At 36.6% G+C, this 26,294-nt stretch overlaps 3 protein-coding genes across 10 annotated transcripts in view; 1 reads left to right on the forward strand and 2 right to left on the reverse strand.

The window, feature by feature from the left end:
* The window catches only part of bgm (acyl-CoA synthetase bubblegum family member 1), a 52,553-nt gene extending 43,378 nt beyond the window's left edge, over window positions 1-9,175 (reverse strand). The window contains exon 1 of the mRNA XM_087343397.1: window positions 8,999-9,175. The gene's annotated coding sequence lies outside the window, so the exon portion shown is untranslated. The remainder of the gene's footprint in view (window positions 1-8,998) is intronic.
* A 2,335-nt stretch (window positions 9,176-11,510) lies between these two features.
* sau (Golgi phosphoprotein 3 homolog sauron) lies at window positions 11,511-19,505 on the reverse strand. The gene is made up of 4 exons (XM_022086651.2): window positions 19,140-19,505; window positions 18,741-18,987; window positions 16,131-16,306; window positions 11,511-14,058 (listed from the first exon to the last, which is right to left on the reverse strand). The coding sequence occupies exons 1-4, from the start codon at window positions 19,332-19,334 to the stop codon at window positions 13,810-13,812; spliced, it is 867 nt and encodes a 288-aa protein (XP_021942343.1). The 5' UTR covers window positions 19,335-19,505; the 3' UTR covers window positions 11,511-13,809.
* Window positions 19,506-19,565: 60 nt separating this feature from the next.
* The window catches only part of LOC110841261 (cilia- and flagella-associated protein 161-like), a 37,694-nt gene continuing 30,965 nt past the window's right edge, over window positions 19,566-26,294 (forward strand). For 4 of the 8 annotated variants that reach the window (XM_022086649.2, XM_022086645.2, XM_022086646.2 and 1 more), the window contains exons 1-3: window positions 19,572-19,799; window positions 20,012-20,101; window positions 20,389-20,618. In XM_022086649.2, coding sequence (XP_021942341.1) covers window positions 19,725-19,799; window positions 20,012-20,101; window positions 20,389-20,618 — 395 coding nt within the window. In that variant the 5' untranslated portion in view covers window positions 19,572-19,724. Of the gene's footprint in view, window positions 19,800-20,011; window positions 20,102-20,388; window positions 20,619-26,294 lie in introns of all 8 variants that reach the window. The other 4 variants (XM_022086647.2, XM_087343401.1, XR_015533761.1 and 1 more) reach the window with 3 other exon arrangements.

Here is a 26,294-nt window from a genome sequence, read left to right on the forward strand (position 1 = left end):
TTCTGTAACGAATAAGAACGCCTCGGGGTGTTTTCTGAATTGCATGTCTTTGTAAATGATTTTGTCGGTCTCAATACATAAACCTAGTCACACAGCAGGAACTGTGTTACCATAAATATGACGAATGCTTCTCTAAAAATATGATTATCATACTTTAGAATAAAAGAACATGACTAAGGCTGAACATGAGAAGGCTTTGTGGGACCAAAAAAACCAAAACTTATCACAACAGAGAGGTTTCAAGGATATTATGGCAAAAACAATTAGTGACTAAATATTGCAATTTAAGTTAATTACAAACTCTTCCTTGCTACACCAGTACAAATTCTACATTTATGTTTGTTGAAGTAGTGGATTGTGTGTGGCACAGATAATTAGGAAACGTTGAACTGTTGGATAATTTTATCTTCACTACTGTTAAAATAGTTTTTAAATGCATCTCTGACGTCACAAGCCTGTTGCGCTGACCTATTATTTGACAGTGATTGTTTATATTTATTAAGCTCGCATTTTGTGGTGTCGACGATGTAATAGATGGATCGTAAATACTTTCCTTCTCAATAATAATATTATGTAACAAGCATATGCACTTTACGATTAAATCAGGTTTATCCGGTTCAGAGTAATTGGCTGCAATTATACCGAAGGCACTCCGTGCTCTGGAGAGTCTGTAATTATACATGTGTTCTTCCCTTGATAAAGCTCTTTTTGAATATGGTTTCATCAGATAAGTCTTTAAATGATACGCGTCATCACCTGATAAAACATGAGGAAGATTTGCATTTTGTGGCAATTCACTTTCACATCTGTCTTGGTAAATATCATTCATCCAACATCGTCGTGCGTCTCTTCCAGCTACTAAAAACGTAAGCAACCGGTTCTCTACCTCAAGCTCCATTTTCATACTGAAGGCTCGCGCCACAAACGTTCGCGCGATGTCGCTCACGTAGGACATTGCCTAAGCTAACTCAATCTCCGTGAACTTCGAGTTCCGCTGAGCTACTTGAATTTTGTCCTTCGACCACAAGTGTGTTAGGGGGTTACATGATTCATTATCGATGTCAGTACAGGTCACAAAAACATATCGTCTTTTGAATCGCACATGCATTAAATAATGTTCCCACAATCCTAAGGTCAGAGGAAATTTAAACTGGTCGCAACGAACAGTTTCCTTCTTATTTTAATACAGAAACTAATTGTTTAATTTTAACCGTCTAATCACAATAAAATATTTTATTAAATATTAAAATATTATTATTACAATTAACATTTAATATTTAAAATATATTAAAATATATTAAAATGATGCTCTTTCTATCGAAATGTTCGACTTACGTAATCATTTTAATATATTTTAATATATTTTAAATAATTTAAATATTAAATGTTAATTATAATAATAACATTTTAATATTTAATAAAATATTTTATTGTGATTAGACGGTTAAAATTAAACAATTATAATCATCACAATATGACGCAACATTATCATCTCACAGAAACTAATACAATTTATAAATCCAGATAAATAAAAGCCATCGGTAATGGCAATCTTAACAGTAACACTGTGTGTACGTTTCACTGGGACATACTGCATCCATCTTCATCAAATCCTCCCTTAAGATAATTCTCTGAAAACGATGACAGTTGCTTACAAGTTCACACGGCGTTAACTACAAATAAGACGTACGTCGACAACTTTATTTCCGTACGAATATCAAAACTCATAAAATTTCGGGGCTAAATTATAATTTTATAAACGTATTCTCAAAGATTCTACTTATATTTACTTGTCAAAACCCATAAATACTCTCATATGAAGAGAGCGGTAATTTTTAAGCCCATATCCTGTCAGTTTATAAAATTCCAAAACACTGTTCTCAATGAGGGTCACGTGACGCGTTAAGTTAATTCCTGAGACTCTTCCGATGCATTACGTAACGTTTATGGATTACGTAATGTCAACGCGGTAACAGGACTCGGACATTTGGTTTGCTTTAATCCTTCCAGGCAGTAAGGGGGGAAGAGGGAGGGAGAGGGAGAGAGAGAGAGAAACGCTACACTATATTTAACGGGAAAAAATAAATAATTTTTAGACTGTGACGGTCCCCAGGCAATGTAAGTTCGTCCTTCTGGTGATTAAATTTAAAGTACAAACGCTGGAAACGGAATATTTAAAAACGCAGTCCCTACCTCAAAGAAAACAACGCGTGTCCATTACAAAAGATCACAGTTATTGTTTGTTAAAGCACTGAGTAAAAACAACAGATCTTCAAAGATAATAGTCGATTCTTAAATGATTTCAATATCTTGGAGTTTGGCTCATGTTTCTAATTTATAAATTCACAAGTGACGTAGCACTTTTTTTTTAAAGATGTGTAAAACGGATGATTTAGGAGCCCAGTTTACTGACGCTGGTTCATTGATGTAACTCATTTACCGCCAGCAATTATCCAACGAAACAAACACGTAAACAAGAATATCTCCGACTGGAATTCCTTGATCACTACTACAAGGTCAACCCACCACAGGCACACAGATTACAACATCGTTACTTAATTTGTTTTTAATACCAGTTACCTTGTTAGACAATATCCTGGACTAATTTATTACGCAATTTATTCTATTTTTTAAAAAAAAATCCGTCAATTTTAATAACAACATTCGAAGTAGGAAAACATTTTTACGTCAGTACGAAATATAACTACGAGGCGCGTCCCAAAAGTAAGTTTCCCACTCGTCCCACAGCTAGAAAACCTTATATTGCGCGAAGCGACTCTGCGTACGTGATAGAGCAATGACGTAGCATGGCGCATGCACTAACGGCGCTTCCCGCGTTCTCACAGTAGCATCGTTGCAGCTGTTGAAGATGGAGATTCTTATTCCAGCTCCCGCCGACTGTGAAGTGCGGTCAGTGATAACGCTAGGCCGCACACGGCTCGACGGACAGCAAGTCTCCTGCAGGAGTTCAGCTGGGAGGTGTTTAATCATCCACCCTACAGCCCGAACCTCGCTACCAGTGATTTCCATCTTTTCCTACACCTCAAGAAATTCCTGTCCGGTCAGCGTCAGCGTTTTGAGAATGACAGAGAGGCGGAGATGGTTGTCACACAGTGGTTCCAATCCCAGGCGGCAGACTTCTACAACACAGGTATCAAAAGTTGGTCCTACGGTATGACCAATGTCTCAATTCCGGTGGCGAATATGTAGAAAAATAGCTGGACACTTGCTGTATCTGTTGCAATAAATATTTCCATGAAATTGTGTTTTGTTTCTGTAAACGGCCCCAGGGAAACTTACTTTGTAGACCAGCCTCGTAGAACTATTACATGTAATGATATTTAATGGTTTGTAAACAAAGTCCTGTCTTGTACCATCCGAAATGAAATTATTACGTCAAGGCAAATAAAAGTGGCACGTGCGGGTAATGACAATGTTTTACAGTTCTTCGGGCTGATCACTCATCCAAGGAGTCCTAGCATCGTCCAAATAGATCAAAATGAATAAATAAAAACCTCGACACCTGAATAAAGATTAAGTAATGAATCAAAACATGTAATAGATAGGGCTTTATTCAGGGTATAATAAAAGTAAGTCGGGCGAAATGATCCTCCGGTCGGGGCCGATTAAATTCTAAAATTTCGTCCCGTGCAGACCTCTGACGTAATAGGCTTACACGATCAGAATCAACTCTCCGGGCCTGGATGCATCCGTATAATTTGTGGAAACATCATTCCTCGTTTAAAAACGCAATAACACGACTGAGAAAATGCTACGTTAGTATCATTAGTACCGATTTCGTACGTTTTTTCTCTCATTCCAATCTAATTGACTTAATGCAATTGAATTATTGTTACAGAATGTTTTAATATGATAATTTAACAATGACTTTTTACCACTGCAGACTTGAGTAGGTTCAGGGAGCTACTTATGACACTTTTGCTATTAAGTTATTTGCAGGCGTCGTAAGTATAAACGTCGCGACGCCGGGCGTCGATTTTCTAAAATCGCTCTGGATAGTATTTTAAGTCTTAGAATCGTTCCTGCGTTCTTAAGGTGGGGTCGAAATAGTAGGCGTCGCGACGCTCGGCGTTGGTATTCTGGTATGATTCCAGTTCAATCACGATACTTTTCCGCAGTAAATTTGGCGTCTCTTGAGGGCATCGTTATATTCGGCGTAGCGACCCTTTGCCAAGGGAAGACAGCAGAGGAGAAAGAAGAAAGTGAAAGAGGGATTTTGGTGATGTAGGTTAGGTTAGGTTAGGTTAGGTTATGTTAGGTTAGGTTGGGTTAGGTTAGTTTAGGTTGGGTTAGGTTAAGTTAGGTTGGGATAGGTTAGGTTAGGTTAGGTTAGGTTGGGTTAGGTTAGGTTGGTGCGCCGTCTTTGGTAAAATTTTGTCCTTCGAAAGCGTCGCTAAATTTGGCGTCGTTTATCTAGTATTATTTCGAATGTCATATCATAGTTATATGCCACTTTTGACGTCTCTTGATGGCGTCACTAGGCGTCGCGACGCTCGGCGTCGATTTTGTACTTGAGAATTCAATATCATCTGGGACCTTTTTGCTGTCAATTTTAAGTTATTTGCAGGCGTCGTAAGTATAAGCGTCGCGACGCCGGGCGTCGATTTTCTAAAATCGCTCTGGATAGTATTTAATTGTCTTAGAATCGTTCCTGCGTTCTTGAGGTGGGGTCGAAATGGTAGGCGTCGCGACGCTCGGCGTCGGTATTCTGGTATGACTCCAGTTCAATCAGGAGACTTTCCGCAGTAAATTTGGCGTCTCTTGAGGGCATCGTAATGTTCGGCGTCGCGACAATTTGCCAAGGGAAGACAGCAGAGAAGAGAGAAGAAAGTGAAAGAGGGATTTTGGTGATGTAGGTTAGGTTAGGTTAGGTTAGGTTTGGGTTGGGTTAGGTTGGGTTAGGTTAGGTTAGGTTTGGGTTAGGTTAGGTTGGTGCGCCGTCTGTGGTAAAATTTTGTCCTTCGAAAGCGTCGCTAAATTTGGCGTCGTTTATCTAGTATTATTTCGAATGTCATATCATAGTTATATGCCACTTTTGGCGTCTCTTGATGGCGTCACTAGGCGTCGCGACGCTCGGCGTCGATTTTGTACTTGAGGATTAAATATCATCTGGGACCTATTTGCTGTCAATTTTAAATGTGGCACAAGCGTACTGAGGCATTATTAAAATGTCTTTTTCTAACTACGTATGAGTTCGTTGAAGGGAAATTATCACTACGGAGTTAATCCTTAACAGGGTATTGTGTTTAAAACCTTTTGGCTTCAGGTAATTGAAATTCTGCGTGAACTTACATCACTAACTTATGCCTAAATTAACAAATGCCGATGTTTTCGACTCGTATTTCAAAATATACTTACAATTTTCTATTATGAAAAGCTCTGTTGTGGTCAATTGTTGCAAGTATCTTCTTTTAAAACGTAGATTACGAAAGTACAACAATGGAACAAAATGTTATTAAAACGAGTTTCATAATTTCTCATGAAATTCTACGTCACGTAGCTTGTATGACCAGTGAGGTGCAAGGAACATTACCGTTAAGGAATTATCTCTGACTTGTGGGAGTTCAACAGATGATAGCCTGGTGATACGGGTGACTTATGACACCAACAATGTACCAGCTAATGACAGGACCTTCTGTCGCCGTCCGGATTCCAAAGTTCAAACAGAATGGTCGAGCTAACCGCCCAAACCCCGGAAGTCACACGTAACATTTCGTAACATGACAAGTTCTTCAAGGAAGGAAGGAGGTTGATGTGACGAAATATTAATGAGCCAGTTTAATTTTCGTTAGCATATGCCCAAAATAGCCCCCCCCCCTTTTTACAGGAAAATACAGCAAACATAACTGATTCTCTCAAAAACCTTCATCACATACGAATTTCACTTAGATGTAAACAATGAACACAACCCGATCTGCGTTAGCAATTCCTTTGGCGTTTGCCTTCGTCAAAAGATGGCAGCACAAGGTGAGGACGAAACTAAAATAAATAACTTAATTGGCCCAGTAATGCTTTCTCTCATATTATCAACCACACATTCGTAACAATTTGCCTCGTCTTAATGCCTTGTATTTTAAATGTTTCGCAAAATACCAGCTTAAAACAATGTATATCGCCCATTATTAGCCCTGATTAACTCTGTTAACATTAATACGCTGTTCTAACCTTGCCTGGCCACAATCTCTATACAGTTAACTCACACAGGGTGTGTAAAAAAATGGTACTTCATTACCTCGAAAACGTCAAAACAAAACGAAAATTCAAAAGAAAGAATTCTACATACGAAATCTTCCCGAGACATCGTGGTAATAAGGAATAGTCGAATGGGGAAAGTATGATACAGAGATGTTCGAAGCCCGATGACATTAATTCTGTGCCACCACAGGACGTTCGTCTCGTCCAGCCGGCGAAAAACATTACTGCCCAGACTGCAGGCCCGGTTACCATGAGCACCAAGGAACATTTACAGTTGTTTCTCGGCACTACAACCCCGTTGTCGGAGGTGTCTTGGTCGTGCGTGAAGCAGTGAGTGACCAGCCCACTGACTGCACAATTTCTACTCAATCCTAATTTGACTGCCAGAGCCATCTAGCGGTCATTCAAGAAACTATTTGGGTGAGAAATGGCCGCTGAATTTTGCTTACGAAACATCTCGTATCATTCTCGTAAGGTTCTTTTACCTTCCGTAAATCTACGACATGGGGACCGCAGGGCTTAACTTCCATCACCCTTAAATATCCATCGACCTCGGCCGGGGATTGAACCCGCGAGCACTGAGTCCAGTGGCGAGCACGCTAGTCCACCGACGGAGACTGATTGTACTTTTCCCTTCTTTTTAATGTCTTCCTGCCGCTGGACGATAACGAAAGCCACGTTAATACGTGCAAAATTGTAATCTTCGTTACTTCCTGTGTTGTACGGCATGTCGTATGACCCTTGGTTCTCCCACAGCGAGATAAATGTACTTCCTTCTGGAAATAGTTCTTCCTTTCACCGTTTTATTTTCAGGTTTCTTGTCCGTTTCCGTTTTTATTGTGCGCCATTTTCCATACACTCCGTATAAATGAAGTAGTAACAGTATTTTGTTACGACAAACATCTAGTCTGTATTAAAAGTTTGCCAAACTAGAAGAAGACACGGTCGGGGAAACGTCTTCTTTGAAGTCTTTGGTGTGCTTTCAGGAAAACACAGGGCTTCAGTGCACCCAAATTTGAATAAAAATCGTCCGAAAAACATCAGCAATACGTTTGCATCTGTTCGCACAGGCAACCTTAGTTGGTTAACTTCTGCGTCACTCCTTAACGAGGTTCTTAGATGTTGAATCCTTTACAAATTTCATATAATATTGTCTTTACGTAGCTTTGTTATGTCACATGAGAAGCGACACTGTCCCTTTTCTTGTGTAATAGCAATTTTTAAGAACTTATTGATGTCTCGACAGTCAGAACTTCTAAATTAGGTACGTTTGCCTTACGGTGTGCGACTGGATAAACCAACTCCTAAATTATATTTGGGAATTTAAACAAATGTAATATGTCAAGATCCTTTTTAAATACTGAAAATTATTAGCAGAAGGATTTTGAAATTAAAATTCCAGCATAGAAATCATTAACATTATAATGTGTCTTATCAAGTAATATTAAAAAAAATTTGAATGAAGATATTTTGTCTACATTTCTTGTTTCTTCCCCATATTCTGTGTATTTCTACCTAAAACTTGCCATTTTACCAATTTTACTTTTTTGTGGTCAATAATTTTTGTTACACAGTTCATTCACTTTTAGTCCTGAAACCTTTTACAAAAATTTTGTACACCCTGACTAATTTGCTGTCACAATTTCAATTTCCTTAAAGTAAAATTTTACTTTCTACAGATCCAGTTATTCTTCATTACCATCTTCCATTTCATTGCTTAAATACCATATCAACATAACCTTCATCCGCAGACACAGAATTTCCACATTCCGTTGTATTTTCTAGAACTTTTAGCCGTGTCACCTCCCTGGCTAAAGTTCATTTCACTTTGGAACCTAGTTGGGGCTTATAAAAGGGTTCCATTAGGGTCACTATCTCCAGTTGGCTGAGCTGGTTTAAATCTTCATTTCTCACTTAAATTACTTGTTCTGATATACAATATCTTGTTTCCATTACACAGTTCATGGATCTGTGGCATAAATTTGGTTAAAAAATCCACTTCGCAAAATATAAAATCACTGACCTGTTATGTACTGAAATGGTTGATGGCTAGAATTGGTCTCACTGTTGAAAATGTTTCGTTCAATATTTCTTACTACAAATGACCAATTGTTGTGTTAAATAAGTTGATGTAGTAAATTAACTCCATACATTCTAGTGATACACATGGCCACTCATAATGATATCCATTATTGTATAATTTTACATTACAGACTCAAAAACAACTGTTATCTGATCGTAGCAAACATTCTAAAACTCCAAATTTTATTAAATTTCTTATGAAACTACAACAATGCCTTTGGCATCTGGTACTACATTATCTCAAGGAAATGTTCTGAGGTCTATAACTACGGAATCACAAATGATATTCATACTTCAGAGTGTTGAAGATGTAAATGTTGTTCTTCTGGGTTGTGACACCGTGTGGAAGTATTGGTAGACACCAACGTTTCATTGAAACATACTGTCTCCATCTTAGGTACTGAGGATGGAGACAGTATGTTCCTCCAAAACGGTGCTATCTATCTACAATTCCAAGCACGTTATAACCCACAAGAACATAGATAATTTCGAAATTTTATTTTTATTAAAAGTAATATAAATAAACTGATGACGTAAGGTTTGTTATTTTTTACAAAGGTGAATGCACTTTTGTTAAACATATATCATTATTACATCAACGCGTGTAAAAACGTTCATCCCGCCATTACAATGTAAACTATAAATGACGTATCTAGCATTAATGAATGTGTAAAATATTATTTATATGCCAATTACGTACCTTTATCAACTGTGTGACAAGTCTTCCTGGCCAACTGGACGACAGCAGCAGCAGTAACACAGTGGCAACTGGTAAGCCATGTAACCCCACAACACAGCCATCTTCAGACTCACCGCCGTGAAAACCTCAAATCCTACTCACGTAACGCCAGAACATTGTGAACCTTTGCGAGGAGATTCTTGATTAACACCGATATCATTATCACAGTCACTACACTTTACTTCTGATAACATTTTCATTAACGAAGTTCGAAGCTGATAACGTCAACACCAGTCACAATTCTGCCCCACACTCTGTACGGGTGGGATTTCCGGAAGTTGCAATGTTTCTACGATAACCTTTTATTATAGCAAAGATTGTCGTCAGTATAGTTGAAAACTTGCAACGTCTAGTGTACATTTAACACACTATCTGAAACAGAGATGTTTTAAATTCTGAAACACAGATTGCTTTGCCGGGACAGGGTTTGTTCCGGAATGGTTCTAAACAACACTTATAATTTCGTTCAACAGAACACGTCTACTTTTTTGAACGGGGACTATGTTCTTCCTTATTACACTGCAATTTCGTAATACCAACATTCGGTTTTGGTTATGTACTTTTGTTGTTAGGGAAATTTAATGTTAGTGAAATGTCTCTCAGAACGGTACAATTTTGAGAGCACCAACGTCATCTGTTCTAAATATCCCTTTGTGGGCCATGAGAAAACCTGATGTTACCAGCCTCTGTCCACAAAAAACACTTTCTGCATTTACAAACGTGACTGGGTATGAATGAAAAATTATGACACTGAACTTAGGAAGGGCGAAAACATACACATAATCAAGGTTCTCACATGGGAAAATGAAAAAGTAGGTTAAAAATCGGTAAACTTTCACCCTTCTTTCTTTTTACTTAAGGGAAACTGTAATAACAAATAGGTACCAGCTCTCCTTATTGAAATGCACACCTAAATGGAACCTCATTTATTGCCACAGGAAGTACGAGAATAAATATAAGGTATAAAACACAAGGAAACTAAATAATAGTATCAACACATTACATAATAATTACATGATAACTGGATGGTTGTAATGTATGAAAAATTAACAATGAAAGATCAAGGACTATGCGACCAGACCAAGTTACATACATTAAGATAAAAGGGAAAGAGTAGACAAAATATGAAGAATGCTTACGTAAGGATAAAGAAGGAAAAAGGCGGGTTACAATCTTGCGGCCTGTCATTAATCATCGCCCTAATGATGGAGGTTACAAGGACGTCTGAAACGTTGGTAAACTTCTACCAGACTACACAGCACAACCCAGAAGATGGCCATCTTCATACTTACCACCATCAGAACTTGAAATCTCACAGACTTCACACTTTTTTATAAAAATGACTTCCATAGCCAATTTTCTGAACAGTGCACCCTGAGCTAGTCTACTCAATACCATCTAGCAAATACAGTGGGCCTTCAACATCTGTCATCTTCCTAATCTGTTGTTTCTCCATCAACTGTCTACCATTATCTGCGTTTGCTGTCATCTCATCAAATGTCTCATGCATCATGTATCGAACTTCTTATCACGCTGATATGTCAGCCTGGCGGTAACTTTTTTAGCAGAAGGTTCTCAAACCGGTTCACCGCTGATGCCGTTATCTTACAGATTTTGTTTTACCAACGTACTCAGACCCACGTTAAGTGGAAATGGGGAGGCCTAGAGTAGTCCAAACTTTTGGAATAAAATTTAAAATTACTGATTCTGAAGCTGGCAAATAAGTAACTGGTATCGGATGAGAATCCACCGACAACACAGCAAAAAACTATAGCTTATAAAAATATGATGCAGCAAAATTAAATATTTGAGGGATACTGGGAACGACCCGTTCTTCAAGTGCCTGAGCGGGTCCCAACTTTTCGTTGGCTCGATCTATAGACATTCGGTAGGACTCCGTGGACGAGGGATCGGCCAGTCGCAGGACCTCTACCTGTACACAGGAGAGAAAGACGCGGACAAACATCCATGGCTTGAGTGGGATTCGAACCCACGGTCCCAGCGACCAAGAGGCACAAGGCCCACGCCTCAGACCGCGCTGCCACTGCGGATCCCAAATATTTGAGGACCATACTGAAAGTTTAGCTGAAAATGGAGAAATTATTTATTTGGACTTCTGATAAGGAAGTTAAGACAGATCATATGAATTCCACTTTGACAGTATAAATTGCTAAGAGGATTTTCAAACATCTTAAGATCAGATTTTACTGGTGTTTACACGAAAAATTAGTTTAATGCCCAAATACATCACATTCTTGGAAAGAATTATTATCACATATAGTCCTTCATTTTCACCGTTACCCTACCTGTGACAGATTTAAGTGACTAATTAACGATGGATAATGATATTGAGGGCCCACTGATCATTTGAATTCACGATGCATACAGAAATGGCTAAAACGTCAAGGACTTAAGAAGACGGACTCCACCAACGCACTCTTTGCAAAGGCTGGGATAACACAAGCAAAAAAAATTCCTAAAAACTCTTTTTTTATTTCCTCTGTAATTAGGGATGAAATGTAAGCAGCACACTTCACAAACCCGACAAAGTTGCGTGTTTTACACACTGCGAATCATGAACTATTACTATTAGAGCTAACACAATGTACAGTAAGGTTAATCATTAGGATAAACCTCACGGCACATCAAAGAGGTCTCGGTAACAACTACATTTGTCGACTTATCCTGTATATAAAATTCTCAGCTTTCATTCCGGCTGCCATAATTGCCCAAACAATCTTCTTCAGTTCTCATGAAAAGTGACGGTGTACAGAACTCGTACACCAACAAATTCTAAGAAACTGTTTCAGCCATACATCTCTGACAGCTTCACTTTTCACGACTGCCGCGACGCTCACACGCCAATTCACTATTAATTCCTCACCAACAGTTTCTGTCTATTCACATAATATCATAATCAAACGTCAGCAGGCAGAAGCTGGAATATATTCTCGATGTCGCTGAACAAGAGTTTTCGTGCATTACATTTTAGCCGTAGGCCCATACATTCATGTCCAATTTACTATGAATTATTTAGTATGACACAGAACATATTTTACAAGTAGTGGTACAAATTAAATTTAAAATTACGACGCAAGGAAACTCATACCTACGTAAACAGAAGCCTCGAATCATATCAAGACACGCGATTATATACAAATTACTTTAATAATGATTCAATAATATTAATAATGAATTCTTGGTACAGTGTATACATGTATACATCCCAATTATCATATTATAAAAGTCAATAACATTTCTTAATCAATGTAATTACAGAACGTAACACAATCCTATGGCATCCACGCGGGCTATCTACAAACCACGAAGCCACGCCAATTTCATACGATCCCATATCGAACACATCTTTCGCATTTTCATTCAGTCACACTTTAAATTTACCATTCTTCGGATAAAACGTGCGCCAAACAAAAACAGTGCTGTTAAATTTCACTTGGGTGCAATGCACCGTGGCCGGCGTGCTTCGGGTAACCATAATGTACGTCATAAAGCGAACTAGAAAGAAAGGTATTTTTATATTCCCAAGTATTACACAATAGTTTTCGCATTGCATCCTGTGAAATGCATCAGAATGGCTCCTACTTGTATACAGTCGCAAGGATATATTTTTTTTTTTTGCCTTTGTAACACATTACTCCACCGAAACGTAACGCTGATACATTATTTTAAGGAACTTGGAGCATAATTATATAAAATACAGGGTAAGTCAAAAGTAGCTGCAAACTTTTTGAGAACTGTAACCGAGTTATCTGCAGCCAAAATTGCGCTGATATCAGCAGAGCGTAACCTCAAGTTTCGTCTGTTTGTTGCGCTTGTGAATTGTGGAAAACAAAATGGAGACTTATATTGGCGCAGAAAGAGCGCGATGTGTGTTGTAGTTCAAACAAATGAATCCTCTCCCGTAATTCTCTAAGATCGTTGGGTGTGTGGGTGGTAAACGTGATCCTTAATGTATCACAGTAGGAAGAAAAATCTGCTGGTGTGAGATCCGGTGAATGAGGTGGCCAAGCGACTGGACCTGCCCTCCCAATCCACAGACCTGTATCAGTAAAGCTGTTATGCCACTCGTACACAGAATGTTTGATCGGAGCATTTCTGCCGAACCGCGTACAAAAATTCTGTTGAATTTCAGTTGCGACCACACTTACGCAATGAGAGGATTCGTTTGTTCGAACCAGAATGCACATCGCGCTCGTTCCGCGCCACCATGTCTCCATTTTGTTTTCCACAATTCACAAGCGCAACAAACAGACGAAACTTGAGGTTACGCTCTACAGACATCTGCTGATATCAGCGCAATTTTGGCTGCAGGTAACAGGGTTACAGTCCTCCAAAAGCGTGCAGCTACTTTTTGACTAAACCTGTATTACTATTATCGAAACTACACTTCAGTGCTTTCATATATAAAATATTAACCATAAACCACACAGCAGATGCTGAACAATGCTTATAATAATATAACTTTATATTCTCAATCATACTGGAGGTGGCATTGTGTAACAGATATCAACTGTTGCTTCAGATGTCTCAACGTTCTACGCCTCGTAGATCAGCGTACAAGGCGCAGTTACAAACTTCTTGAGCACCAACCAAGGAAAACCAAGTCTTTCACACACATACATACCTTTTTTTATTCAGAACTCATACATTTTTAAGCAAAATGGTTACTCCTCACGTTGCTTTAGGATTGAAGCTCAAGAAGACGTAAATCATGATTTGTGTTATGTTTTCCGTGAATGGAACCGCATTTCTTATTTGGTGAACGCAGCAAATACGGCCCATACGGTTTCATTTGTATTTGGTTTCATACTTTCAGCCTCAAAGTCCAGGTCAAGAAGTTCTCGGACACGTTTCATAGCGAGTTCATAATCGTCGTCATTGAGTGGAGCGAACGCATTCTCTAGTACGTCCGAGGCATGTGCCAGGAAGATGAGGGACAGCAAGCGTTTATCCATACGATGAGGATCGTTCACCCACTTCCCCAACACCGCGTCTTGAACCTTCGTGGAAAACATTTTATAAATACTTAGAATTTATGATCCATTAACATAAAGTATAAAAGTGCAACAACATCAATGTGAGATCAAAACAGATAAAAATGCTACAGATCTGGTTATTCTGGCTTATCGTATTTAATTTATATTTGATTGCTATTCCGGACACAGCGTATCTGACAGTATTACTAATATCTGGGAAGGACCAAAAGTCATTTGCACAGTTCGATTACACGTATCTGTGCTGAAAATAGTAGTAGGCATGGAAGAGTATTTATGCACGTGGCACGCACGAACACATGTTCAAATTATCGGCCACCACACGCCTACTACAGGAAGGAGTCGTGTCCAACAAATTCAGACGGGAAATTGTGGTCATATTTGACCGTAAAGCCATTCCTTTGTAAGATGGCATCATTCAACCCAAACGTTCCACATGGAAGGAGAAATACGGACTGAATTATAAATGTGAAAACTGGAATCACGAAGGTCTAATCTTGTATCATTAATGTTTGGATAATATAACACGAAATATCCTGAAAATGCAGATTATGAAGATTACGGAACAGAAAATTTCTTGAAAATGCAAATTACCAAGAACTGGTTTAAGAATTCGGTAAATAGGTTAGGTTAGGTTAGGTTAATGTGTGTGGATAAATGACATATACTTTAAAGTTATTATATTTTATTTCAATAAATGACAACTAACCTAACCTATTTTTAAAGTGATGTGTCCCGATAACCCACAAGTACCAAGAATTCCCTATATTATGCAATAAATATCATAAAAAAATTATATGAAGGAAAAAAGTACACGCCCTTACCTCATTCATAGGAGGCGACTGCACAAATATCGATTAAAATTACTGTAAGGGAAATCAATACTCGCATAAACTGCACCTCAGTCATATGAGCCGTGTGTTAAAACAGAAATGACAAATGTAACTCTGAACTTCACAGATTATCACACTTGCATTCTTCTAATTAACAATAAACAATTAAAAACTTGTACAAAATTTTTAATCCTCTTCACGATATCTAACGCCATGAAAAATACCACTTTTGAAAATCAGAGTTGCAATTGCAAATCTCATAAACAAAAGAACAGCTGAGGAACCCAGAGGCAGATTAAAAATCAATAAAAATTAGAATACCTAATTTTTGAGGTTCCCAAAGTGTGGGGTACGAGTGATTTTCTGTGGGGGCGTGTTGTTTTTATGAAAACCTTTTTTAACGAATATGGAGAAACATTTTTTTTAACATCCTTTGCTTGCATACTCACAACTAAATTTTATGTCAAATCTGTTTGCTTGCACTTGTTCTAGAAGGGGGGGGGGGCATGAAATTTATGAAATGTTTTAAGGGGGGCGCAAGGTATAAAAGTTTGGGAAACTCCGCCCCAATCCAATCAAACTGTAGTGAAATGCAACCATCTATAAATATTTTAATATGTTTTCCGCAGCTTTTCGATCACTCTGTACGACAGTGTGACCGCTAACGAACACTTGAAGTTCAAAAACCATTTATTCCGATGAAGATTCAGACTGAAGAGGTCTTACATCCTTCGAAGAATGAGCAGGTAAACGTGTTTTGTGCTGATAGTAGTCACATTGGTTGCAACCTTGTCCTTCGTCGCCCTGCTTCCTTCCAGGGACAAACTAACCGGTCTCGGACTATACTGGTCAGCTCGTGTGATATTTGTAACTAATTTTCTGTTTAACAGCGACAGGTTCGTCAGCTTAATGAATTCTAAACTAACCAACCAAAAGGCCAACTAAGGGCAAAGCTTGCGTAAGTGCAAGGCGTAGTTTCATGCTAGGTTTCCATGGAAATGATACGCAGAAATTTATGAATTATAAATTGAGATGTGCTTGTCGTAGCAAAGCGGTATGACGTGTTTGAACTAGGGGCTACTGCTACTGGTGAGAGGGTGATTAATATATCCTGCCTTGAACGCCTCGATTTACAGGTCTAAATAGGCTGACGATCTTTCTCTTTTCAGTACGGACAACCCACAAATATTATTAGAACTTGAGTATCTTATCACCTGCCATTTTTTGTATTCGAGTATTGGTTACCTTTTTCACCAGGCGTGATTTCGCAACGTTATCAGTGAGAGGGTGTGTCGTCATGTCAAATAAGAGGAAGTTCTGTTTTTCTGTTGTAAGCACGCCCTTTTCTACCAGGTTCTTAGCTAATCTTTCACGTACATTCTTCAGCTGGTATCTCAACTTCAACGGGTTCCACGTTTCACCTGAAACAACATTTAACTAATTTCAGAAAAGGAAGAGGCTCAGATTAAATTTAAAGATTATCATCATATTACAAACTTATCGGACATTCTTTGAAATGACGGGAGTTTTCGGCACAATCTCTTACAGTTAAACTTAAAGAACTCTATTTCACTTCAGAAAAAAAAAAACTCTGTACAGTCATTTTTCAAAAAATGTACGTTTTCATACTGTAAAATGGCAACTGATTTATGAGAAAAAGTTGTTTCCATAACGCTGGTGCTTGTTGGATAAAATCCAATCGGAATAAAGCAAATAAAGAAATTGAGATAAGTAAACCACACATGCAGGCATGAAAAGGGCTCCAATTGTTCTGATCTGGCTACGACTACGCTAACAGCGAATTCTTTCGACTACCGGCTACACTGTCAAAAAGATGGTTTTTGCCCTTTTCTAAAATATATGCTTTATAGGATTTCCTTATGGTGCAGCCATGGTTAAAGTTGGCTTGGCATCAATTGAGGTTGTGGACTTGTAATGCAACAACAAATTTTGTTGTGTGCCAGTAAACATTTAAAAAAAACTATCACAAGGTGTGCATTTAAATTTGTTTTATGTGTAATACATATAACTGACAACATTGATATAAAAAATTTATTTAATACAGTTTTATACAAGTACTATTGACATGGCGCATTAACCCATTTAAATAATTATTTCTTAATGATATTAATAAAAAAAAAAACATGTACCAAAATACCACTCAGTCACAAAGTGTAAACAATATTATTATTTTCACAAATTGTTTCACATGCATCAGAATGCAAACAAAAATATGTTCGTAAACAAATTACACAGAGAACAAATTTAAATACGTAATTCGTGATAGTTTTTTAAACGTTTACCACACAGAAAAAAAATCAGGAAGATAGAGCACGGAACCCCACAATTCAAAGCTACAACTTTATCCACTTGGCCTTACGAAATGGTTGACCAGCCAATACCGCGGTTATAACAAAGGAAAAAAATTTTGGTACTTGTTGGTTATCGGGACACGAAACAGGAGAGTCAAATATCTCCACTTGTATCGGACAGAAAACTGTGTATCAGTATACTGTAATGAAACAAATTGTGGCGGCGTACAAATAATAACGGCGATATTTTTAAAACGATTTTAAAATCTATAAGCGAATTTTGGCCTCCGGCGACAGGTTGTAACAACGATAAACATCTCGTGCATATCCAAATAAAATATAATAATTTGTCATTTATTGAAATAAAATATAATAATTTGTCATTTATTGAAATAAAATATAATAATTTGTCATTTATTGAAATAAAATATAATAACTTTCAAGTATATGTCATTTATCCACACACATTAACCTAACCTAACCTAACCTATTTTTAAAGCGATGTGTCCCGATAACCCACAAGTACCAACATTTTTAAGCATATATTTCAGAAAGGCCTAATGGATGAATGATTAAGACAGATGTCACCACATTTTCTATCTACCCATCATCACTCCCATTTTCACTGATATTCTCAACAGATATCTGATGACTTCTCCTCGTCAGTTATGATATATTCACTAGTAATCTTCCTCTGCAACAAAATGACAGCTGCCTACTACGGATACCGAGAAACAAAATAAGTTCGGAAAGTGCATCCCACACTGGGATACACCTAATATCCTCACACGTTCTTTGCAACGTGTATTTAGAGGCATTAAATCCGCTCTGTTCAATAGTTTCCACTTTGGCCACCAGACTGGACCACCTCACGACTCTCCTCATCCACCATTTTATCATCACCAATTGAAGGATATTCAAAAGTATGATTCCGAGTTTGTACAAAATGGCACAACCTCCACATCAAATATCATCCAAATTCATACGGTGGTTCTCAATTACAATTGACTGGAGACGACCAGCCCGTAGTGCATTCTCGCTATGCACTTCATGCAAAAAGTGAATTATAAAATTTAAAATGCCTACTGGAAATACTGAGATAGACTGCATTTGTATACCAGCTAATTTGACTACCATCTTGTTTCTGCTCAAGAATGACTCAGAAACATGTGGTAAATGGGTACAACCACATTCTTGAGTGTGTGCGCGCATGTACATATCTGTGCATGTGCTTCAGTAAGAGCTGTCATGATAAGCTAGGCATGTGCATGCACACACACACACACACATGATATGATTATTTGAAACAATTCTTTTCTTATACACTATACTTACACTACGTAACCTGAAACATGTGGAAAATTGCAGAATGTAAAATATGTTACTTGATGAGTACAACTTAAATGGTTCATGTGATAATTATTACTGTTTATAAATTGAACCACTTACTTCCCACTCCAATACAGGATTAAGAATGTTACAACTCAGAAGTATATTGTATAAAATTATATTACTGAACCCAAGAAAAGTGATATGCTTTTACCACTAAGATATTCAATCCAACTTTGTACAGTTTCTGGTGGATCCGTATCCTTCATATGCTTTAGGGCCTCATCAAGCAAAACATCTCCTGTTGGTGTGTCACTCTTAACAAGTAACTTGCGATTTAGTAGACTCTTCCGTCTCATGCCAGCTTTTTCCAATTCTATGCGGCCACGAATTCCCAACTCAATGAGGATACATCCTCGTAGCCCACTAGATATGCAGTCATTCCAAAATGATGTATAGCCCTTACAAGAAAAAAATTACATACTTAATAAATTGAATAAGTTATGCCCATTCATTTTGATGTTATGAATATGGATGTAAAATATTATTTCTTTGCTACAAAAAATACTGTGCAACTGTCACATTACTTTAAAAGGTATGGAGAGTAACCCACCTCTTTGTCTTTCAATCCTAACAGTAGAACTTCTTCCATAAGTGTCAGCCTAGTTTCTTTGGAATCCCCATCTTCCAATTCTTCATCTCTCTCTGTAGATTTCTTATCATCAGAATTAAGAGTATCTTTAGCCACTCCTTCTCCATTTTCTCTTGACACATTTCGTCTTTGCACTAGTCCATCACTACGATTCATGATTATAATAGACCTTACTTGGATTCAAACGTAATAAGTACTGCAAATATGACAGCTATCATACGAAACAAACGTCATTAATATAACACTGACATTTAAAGAAACCAACAACACATTCTCTACACAACGTTCTCAATATGGCGTCTGCTGATGTTACAAACTCTCAATCCCAGACACCCACGAGCGCGGGGTTCGAGACTACCGTTGCTAGGTTACGATATAAACAAGCGACAATTGAAATCTGGTAGTCTGTATGATCAAGACATTTTTAAAAATTTGACCATTAATTTTGTTTCTAAATGCGCTCTAAGTTATCAAAACTCTGAATGAATCAAAATATCCTGTTGAACGTATTTTCGTGCTTTGTAAGTTGTTGGGTGTAATAATAAGATGGACGTAGGTAGGTTTAGGTACAGCCCAAACACACGGACCGGATTCTGGAATGAAGCACTTATCTTGGAAGAGGTAAATTGTTTTATTAGTGGACTTATTACTTCAAGCAAGAGGTGTACATTTACAGATATCTATTGTTATTACTGAACTGTAGGTTAATAACAGCTATGGCAGTAATTCGCAAGGCAATTCTCATTTGTTTCCACAGCCTTTTAAATAATACTAGGTCTTTAGCTTCTATATCGGCTTCACAAAATCACAGTCCTTTCATTTATATGTTTCAGGAAAAGATAAAGTCATTCTTGGAGATGAGAGATAGAGGAGAATTACTTGTACAGAAGGCACGAAAATTATTCTGCAACCTTCTGAAAGAGGTATAGTATGAAAACTGCAAATGCTTTTATTACTGTCCAACGTGTTCTAAAATTAATGAAAATAGTGAAATATATGCTGAAAGTGATTGTACCATCATGGCCCAACGTCTGAAAAACTACGTGTCGGAACAGGGCACTATTTTATAGTTAAGTTATAAATGACATCTGCAACAGTGAGAAGTTAATCTTGTGGCACAAGTAGCTTTAAAGTAGTTGCACATAATGAAATACAGGTGGAACCACGATAGCTATGCCACATCCTATGTGGTTCTGTATTCTGAATATAGGTGGCACTAGCTGTACCAAGTGAATATGTGAAGTTCGGAGATGTTGTCCAGCTTGTGGCGCCAGATATGCCACGGAAGTGTCGCGGAACTGAAGGCGAACTCGGAGTAGCTCTTTCGGGCCTTGTTGGAGAGAAAGAAGTTGATTCCATACAGCATTACGTCGAGGGTTCTGTGATGAGTGGGTCTTCGCATCTCACACCCTGCGTGCGCAACTCATTTGTCATCCGCAGGTAAGCGCTATTAACATTGTTTGATCAGCACGAAAAAGTGATTTCTACTTCGTGTAGGGCACGTATTAAATTAATCCAAACTGCTCGCGATGTCACAGGCTGAAAGATAACGACATTATCATCGAACAGAATAGCAAAGAGTAGTATGGAGATAAATTCTGACAACAAAAGTGGGGTTAATGTATTCGGATTTATCGTTTAACCCAAGAATCTTCGTTCGGACCAACGTATTCAGGATTGAATTTTTAATATTTCATAAACGTTCTCAGCTTCTCGAAAATGGAAGATATTTTTGGTGACATAAATATTAAAAGAACTTTTTTTTTATTTTCGAATCACTTGTAGCCCGCGCAACGTTAATGTATCTCACAGAAATATTGATTTTGTTATCTTTCGTGCATAAAACGGGGAGTCACCGAAGTGTTTCAAATCTTTGAGGAGGTGACATTATGTGTAGGTGATGGGAGTCTTTTTCTTTTCTTTTCATAAACCAAGGTATAAAATTCCTCATTTTAAAGTGTTGGTTTCTTTTCCTTGGGGTCCAAACACAATCCCCAAAATTTTGTTCTCGCCCACCGAATGTCTTTTGTTTCTAGAAGTTACAAACCAAAGTACAAAGTATCTGCACGCATCTTGGATATTGAATGGTCTTAGTTGATCCAAATAGCTTTGATGAAGACTTTCAATGTCTTGAACTAAACTAAAAGCCTTTATTCCGAGACGAGCCAAATAACAGAACACAGATGAAGCTTACTATAGACCAGTGGTGTTCAACCTGGGGTACGCGAAGACATCTTAGGGGGTACGTGAAATTATATTAAAAAATATATATTATTTTATGATAAACACTGAATAATCAGTAATGTAATTTATTTAATTTATTTTAGATGTAGATTATATACTATGTATAACTTGAATTATACACCAACAACTTTGGGGGTACAAAGTTGAAGAGAAATTATATCTGGGGGTACGCGAAGACATCTTAGGGGGTACGTGAAATTTAAAAAAAAAATTATTTTCTGATAAACACTGAATAATCAGTAATGTAATTTATTTAATTTATTTTAGATGTAGATTATATACTAAGTATAACTGGAATTATTCACCAACAACTTTGGGGGTACAAAGTTGAAGAGAAATTATATCTGGGGGGTACGCGAAGACATCTTAGGGGGTACGTGAAATTTAAAAAAAATATATTATTTTATGATAAACACTGAATAATCAGTAATGTAATTTATTTAATTTATTTTAGATGTAGATTATATACTAAGTATAACTGGAATTATTCACCAACAACTTTGGGGGTACAAAGTTGAAGAGAAATTATATCTGGGGGTACGCGAACATAAAAGGTCGAATACCACTGCTATAGACAACACGCTATGACACTCCCTCTATTAATGTCACTAAAAACAACGTTATTTTTGGTATTTATATTCTAGTTTTTAATTTTTTCATCAGGGACAATTTCGAACAGAGGGCCCTGACATCATGTTCTGTATTATAAATTATTTGGTTCTTTAAGTGCCTGAGCCCTGCGGGTCCCAACTTTTCGTTGGCTCGTAATGTTAATATTGTTTGGTTGTGTAAATTAAAATTAATCAAAGTCGATTGGGTAAGCTGTCAAGATGGAGGTTGTGCGAGATAGTCGCGAAAACCTAACCTAACAAACGTTTGAGAATTAAAAAAAATGTTTTATATTCTAACCTAACCTAACCTAACAAAAGTTTTGAGAATTAAAAAAAATGTTTTATATTCTAACCTAACCTAACCTAACAAAAGTTCTGAGAATTAAAAAAAATGTTTTATATTCTAACCTAACCTAACCTAACAAAAGTTTTGAGAATTAAAAAAAATGTTTTATATTCTAACCTAACCTAACAAAAGTTTTGAGAATTAAAAAAAAGTTTTATATTCTAACCTAACCTAACCTAACAAAAGTTGTGAGAATTAAAAAAAATGTTTTATATTCTAACCTAACCTAACCTAACAAAAGTTCTGAGAATTAAAAAAAATGTTTTATATTCTAACCTAACCTAACAAAAGTTTTGAGAATTAAAAAAAGTTTTATATTCTAACCTAACCTAACCTAACAAAAGTTGTGAGAATTAAAAAAAATGTTTTATATTCTAACCTAACCTAACAAAAGTTTTGAGAATTAAAAAAAAGTTTTATATTCTAACCTAACCTAACCTAACAAAAGTTTTGAGAATTAAAAAAAATGTTTTATATTCTAACCTAACCTAACCTAACAAAAGTTTTGAGAATTAAAAAAAAGTTTTATATTCTAACCTAACCTAACAAAAGTTTTGAGAATTAAAAAAAAGTTTTATATTCTAACCTAACCTAAAAATTAAAAAATAAAACTGTATAAATCGTATAATAGAAACTTTGTTATATACTAAGTTTATATATTTGTTATATACATTGCGTAAAAGTTCTAGGCATTTTATAAAATGCATGGGCATTCCATAGAATGCCTAAATTTCATACTTTGCCTACTGACTTTAGGCATTCTATACATCGCCGGATTTCATTGTTTACATTAGACTGCAATTCATTTGTTGTGTTAATAAAAAGATAAGTGGGTTTAGAAAAAAATGAACAAATCTTATAATAAATACGATACGATATGATTTTTATTTCAACTTCTAGCATTCAGAATTCAGAATTTGCAAAGAACATTTGAGTGAAAATTGTGTAATCCGCTTTGGTATTGTTAACTAAAAGTTCTTTATTGAGGGGAACAGTGACGTAGACAATTATTTTCGGGCTAAAAAAAATATGTCACGGTCGGTCGTGTTTCTTACTCGGACGGCTCCTAGTTCGATGTTCGACTCGTACGTCGGCTATTCTGACTGAAGTTTCTTGTGACCCTCCAGACAAATGCTCAGACAGCCAAGAACGCATTATCTAACGTCCTTCATAAGTCATTGTTCGCAAACATCGGCCTTTGTAATCGTGAGATGTCATTAAATAAAGAAATAAAATTGGCCTGAGTATAAAACATGGCAACGGAACAAAGTAAGTCTTGTTTACAGCATTTTTTCTGATTATGCCGTACTAATGTGAGGATTAAGTAGAAATTCAGAGGGAAAAATAAAGAAAATTGACGAAAAATACTTTTTAATTGTACGTGATATTCTATACGTTTTTGAACCATAGCCAAGTTTATTTAATCTTGATTTGTTACGCAAGAAACTGGCGTTGCAAATTTATGACCTTGAAGTTGATGAAAAAAGTTGCTGTAGCCTCGCCTGGAATCAAGAATGATCTCTGGTAATCAAAGGCAGGATTTATGTAATTAATTGAATGGATCACAATTACTATTAGTTCAACTGTCGACATGTTGACATTAATGAGTTGTGGAAACTTGTAATCCACTGTCAACTACTATTTTACCAAATGCGTAATTATAAATATACTTTTAAATAAATATTGTAGACGGGGGTAATTAACAGCAGACTGAATAAAACACGCACATCGTATAGAAAAATGTCTTCTGTAAATAGATCTTCACAAGTTTTATTTATTTTAAAATGAAGTCTCTTTTTTTTTAAAAAATCTTTGATAATTTTGATTTTGACAGAACTTGTATAATAGAATTTTGTACGTTTTGCAAAAGGATTTTTCATATTTATTTTCACGTGTATAATCGAATCCGCGTTGTACAAACCAACAATTAAGGAGGTTTTACTGTACCTGCCTGAATTTACTAACGTCAATGATATTTCTAGTAAAAGTTTTCGATCTTAAATGAGAAGTATATGTGCCATGTAAAATTTTTTGTACGATCATCCGTTTTAGGGAAAATCAATTTCTGTTTGCCCTTGTCATGTATAAGCATGGACCAAAAATCTCTTTGCTCGACAACATTTACATCCCAAAAAGAAATTTTTAATATAATTTCGTTGGGTAGTTTCAGAAATAAAATATGTGGGCACATAGAAGATCATGACCTCCCATGTATGCGTTCACTTTCTGTAAGAACGTGTAATAATGCTTGTCGCCTATGGCGCGAAAAATCTCGGAATTAACGAGACAGCATTCGTTTTACTTAATTATGCATTTAATTACGAGATGTTCAAGTGTTCAGATGTTTCGTTCAAATTACAGAACGTAATAGTTACTGTGAACTGAATGTAATTAGAGAGATACAGATCGAAGAATAAGGGGAAACAAGATAGTAGTTGAAGTAAGATAGGGAAATAGAAAATTATAAGAAATAAAAGGGGAAATCAGATAAATAAGGAATCAAAAACGAAAAGAGATTAAAGCATAGATAGATAACTAGAAAGAAATAAAAATACAAAATAAGAAAGAAATTTATTCGGAAAAGGAAAAAGGTGTGTCGGGGAAAAAATGGTATAGTTTATTTATTACAGAAGATTTAAATTTTGATAAATTTAAAAAAAGGCTGAATTAGCTTTGATTAATTGGCATTTTATGTTAATGGTCTTCTGGACTGTAACGCTGTGTGGACTTGTAAATAGATGCCAACATTTCAGCGCAAAATATTTTAAAATGTGGCCTGCATTTAATTTATTAATAACAATGTCCAACAAAATAATTAGTCTTCACATTACGAATTTTAAATGATATTTCTGGTAAAACAATTTAACTTTAAAAGACGCACGAAACAAAACACTTATTTTATTTACGATAAATACAACAGATTTCCTGATTATTCGGGGTCTATCTGGTTTAAACGAAAATTAAAAATTAATTTTAAAAAATGTTTCGAAAGTTAGAACGTTCAAAAATAAAGGATAATAAATAAAATAATGACATTATTTAACGCATCAACATAAATAAATTGTTGCTAAAACGTGAAGTTTATGACAATAGAATGTTATTTGTAATTTTTTAAAGATTTCCTTAAATAAACTTTGCATATTTATTAAATTTGAGTGTTTTTATTTCATTCTTGAGGATTATCTGGGGTTTTGATTATGCGGGAAAATGTTTATCTTCCAACCGACCGCGATAATTATGAGTCTTTTGTAAATATGAAATTCGTGTATTCGAAAGTGCATCTTTAATTTTTTTTAATTTTTTTTTACGTAAACTGCATTCTGGGTTGATTTGTCACATGACAATGATAGGTGTTAATGATAAAATAGCAGTATGGACGGACGGACGCCTAGGATAGAAATACGTAACTCGCAGGTTCAGGTGAAGAACCTGTGTGGGTTTGTTAGATGTCGGCCTTGTAAGGTAGCAACAGATGTCTGACGAAGGAAGACTCAGGACACCTGTTGAGCTAGCCTTGGGTTGTTGAACACATCGTACATTACCGCCGCGATGAAACGTATAACGAAACTGTATTCACCTAAAACAACGCTCGTTATTATAATTTTAATATCTGATCTCTGTTTAACGACGCTGTCCAACTTTCAGAGGTTAATTTGCGTCGACGTACACGGGAAGATTATTATTAAAGAGAAATCAGTTGAATTAACTTCGTCATGTGATTTTCAGTTTTGTTAAAAGTAGAACATTTGTCCACTTTGGTCTTCTGGGTGATTAAGTCGAGAAGAATGAGATGGGCTGGGCATGTAGCGCGCATGGATGGGACAAGAGGTGTGCACCGGGTATTGGTTGGGAATCCTGAGGGGAAGAGACCGCTGGGGAGACCTAGACGTAGATGGGAGGATAATCTCAGGCGGG

The sequence above is a fragment of the Zootermopsis nevadensis genome, unplaced genomic scaffold, assembly GCF_977971745.1.
Source record: "Zootermopsis nevadensis isolate Lab colony 2312 unplaced genomic scaffold, Znev_1.0 Znev_ptg000005l, whole genome shotgun sequence".
NCBI classification, from domain to species: domain Eukaryota; kingdom Metazoa; phylum Arthropoda; class Insecta; order Blattodea; family Termopsidae; genus Zootermopsis; species Zootermopsis nevadensis.

Excerpts from the sequence above, each read along its gene's own strand:
- sau (XM_022086651.2), bottom strand. The coding sequence starts at position 19,334 with ATGAATCGTAGTGATGGACTAGTGCAAAGACGAAATGTGTCAAGAGAA. Across the intron at positions 18,988-19,139 it reads TAGGATTGAAAGACAAAGAG|GGCTATACATCATTTTGGAA; the intron begins GTGGGTTACTCT and ends TTTTCTTGTAAG. Across the intron at positions 16,307-18,740 it reads TTGGATTGAATATCTTAGTG|GTGAAACGTGGAACCCGTTG; the intron begins GTAAAAGCATAT and ends ATGTTGTTTCAG.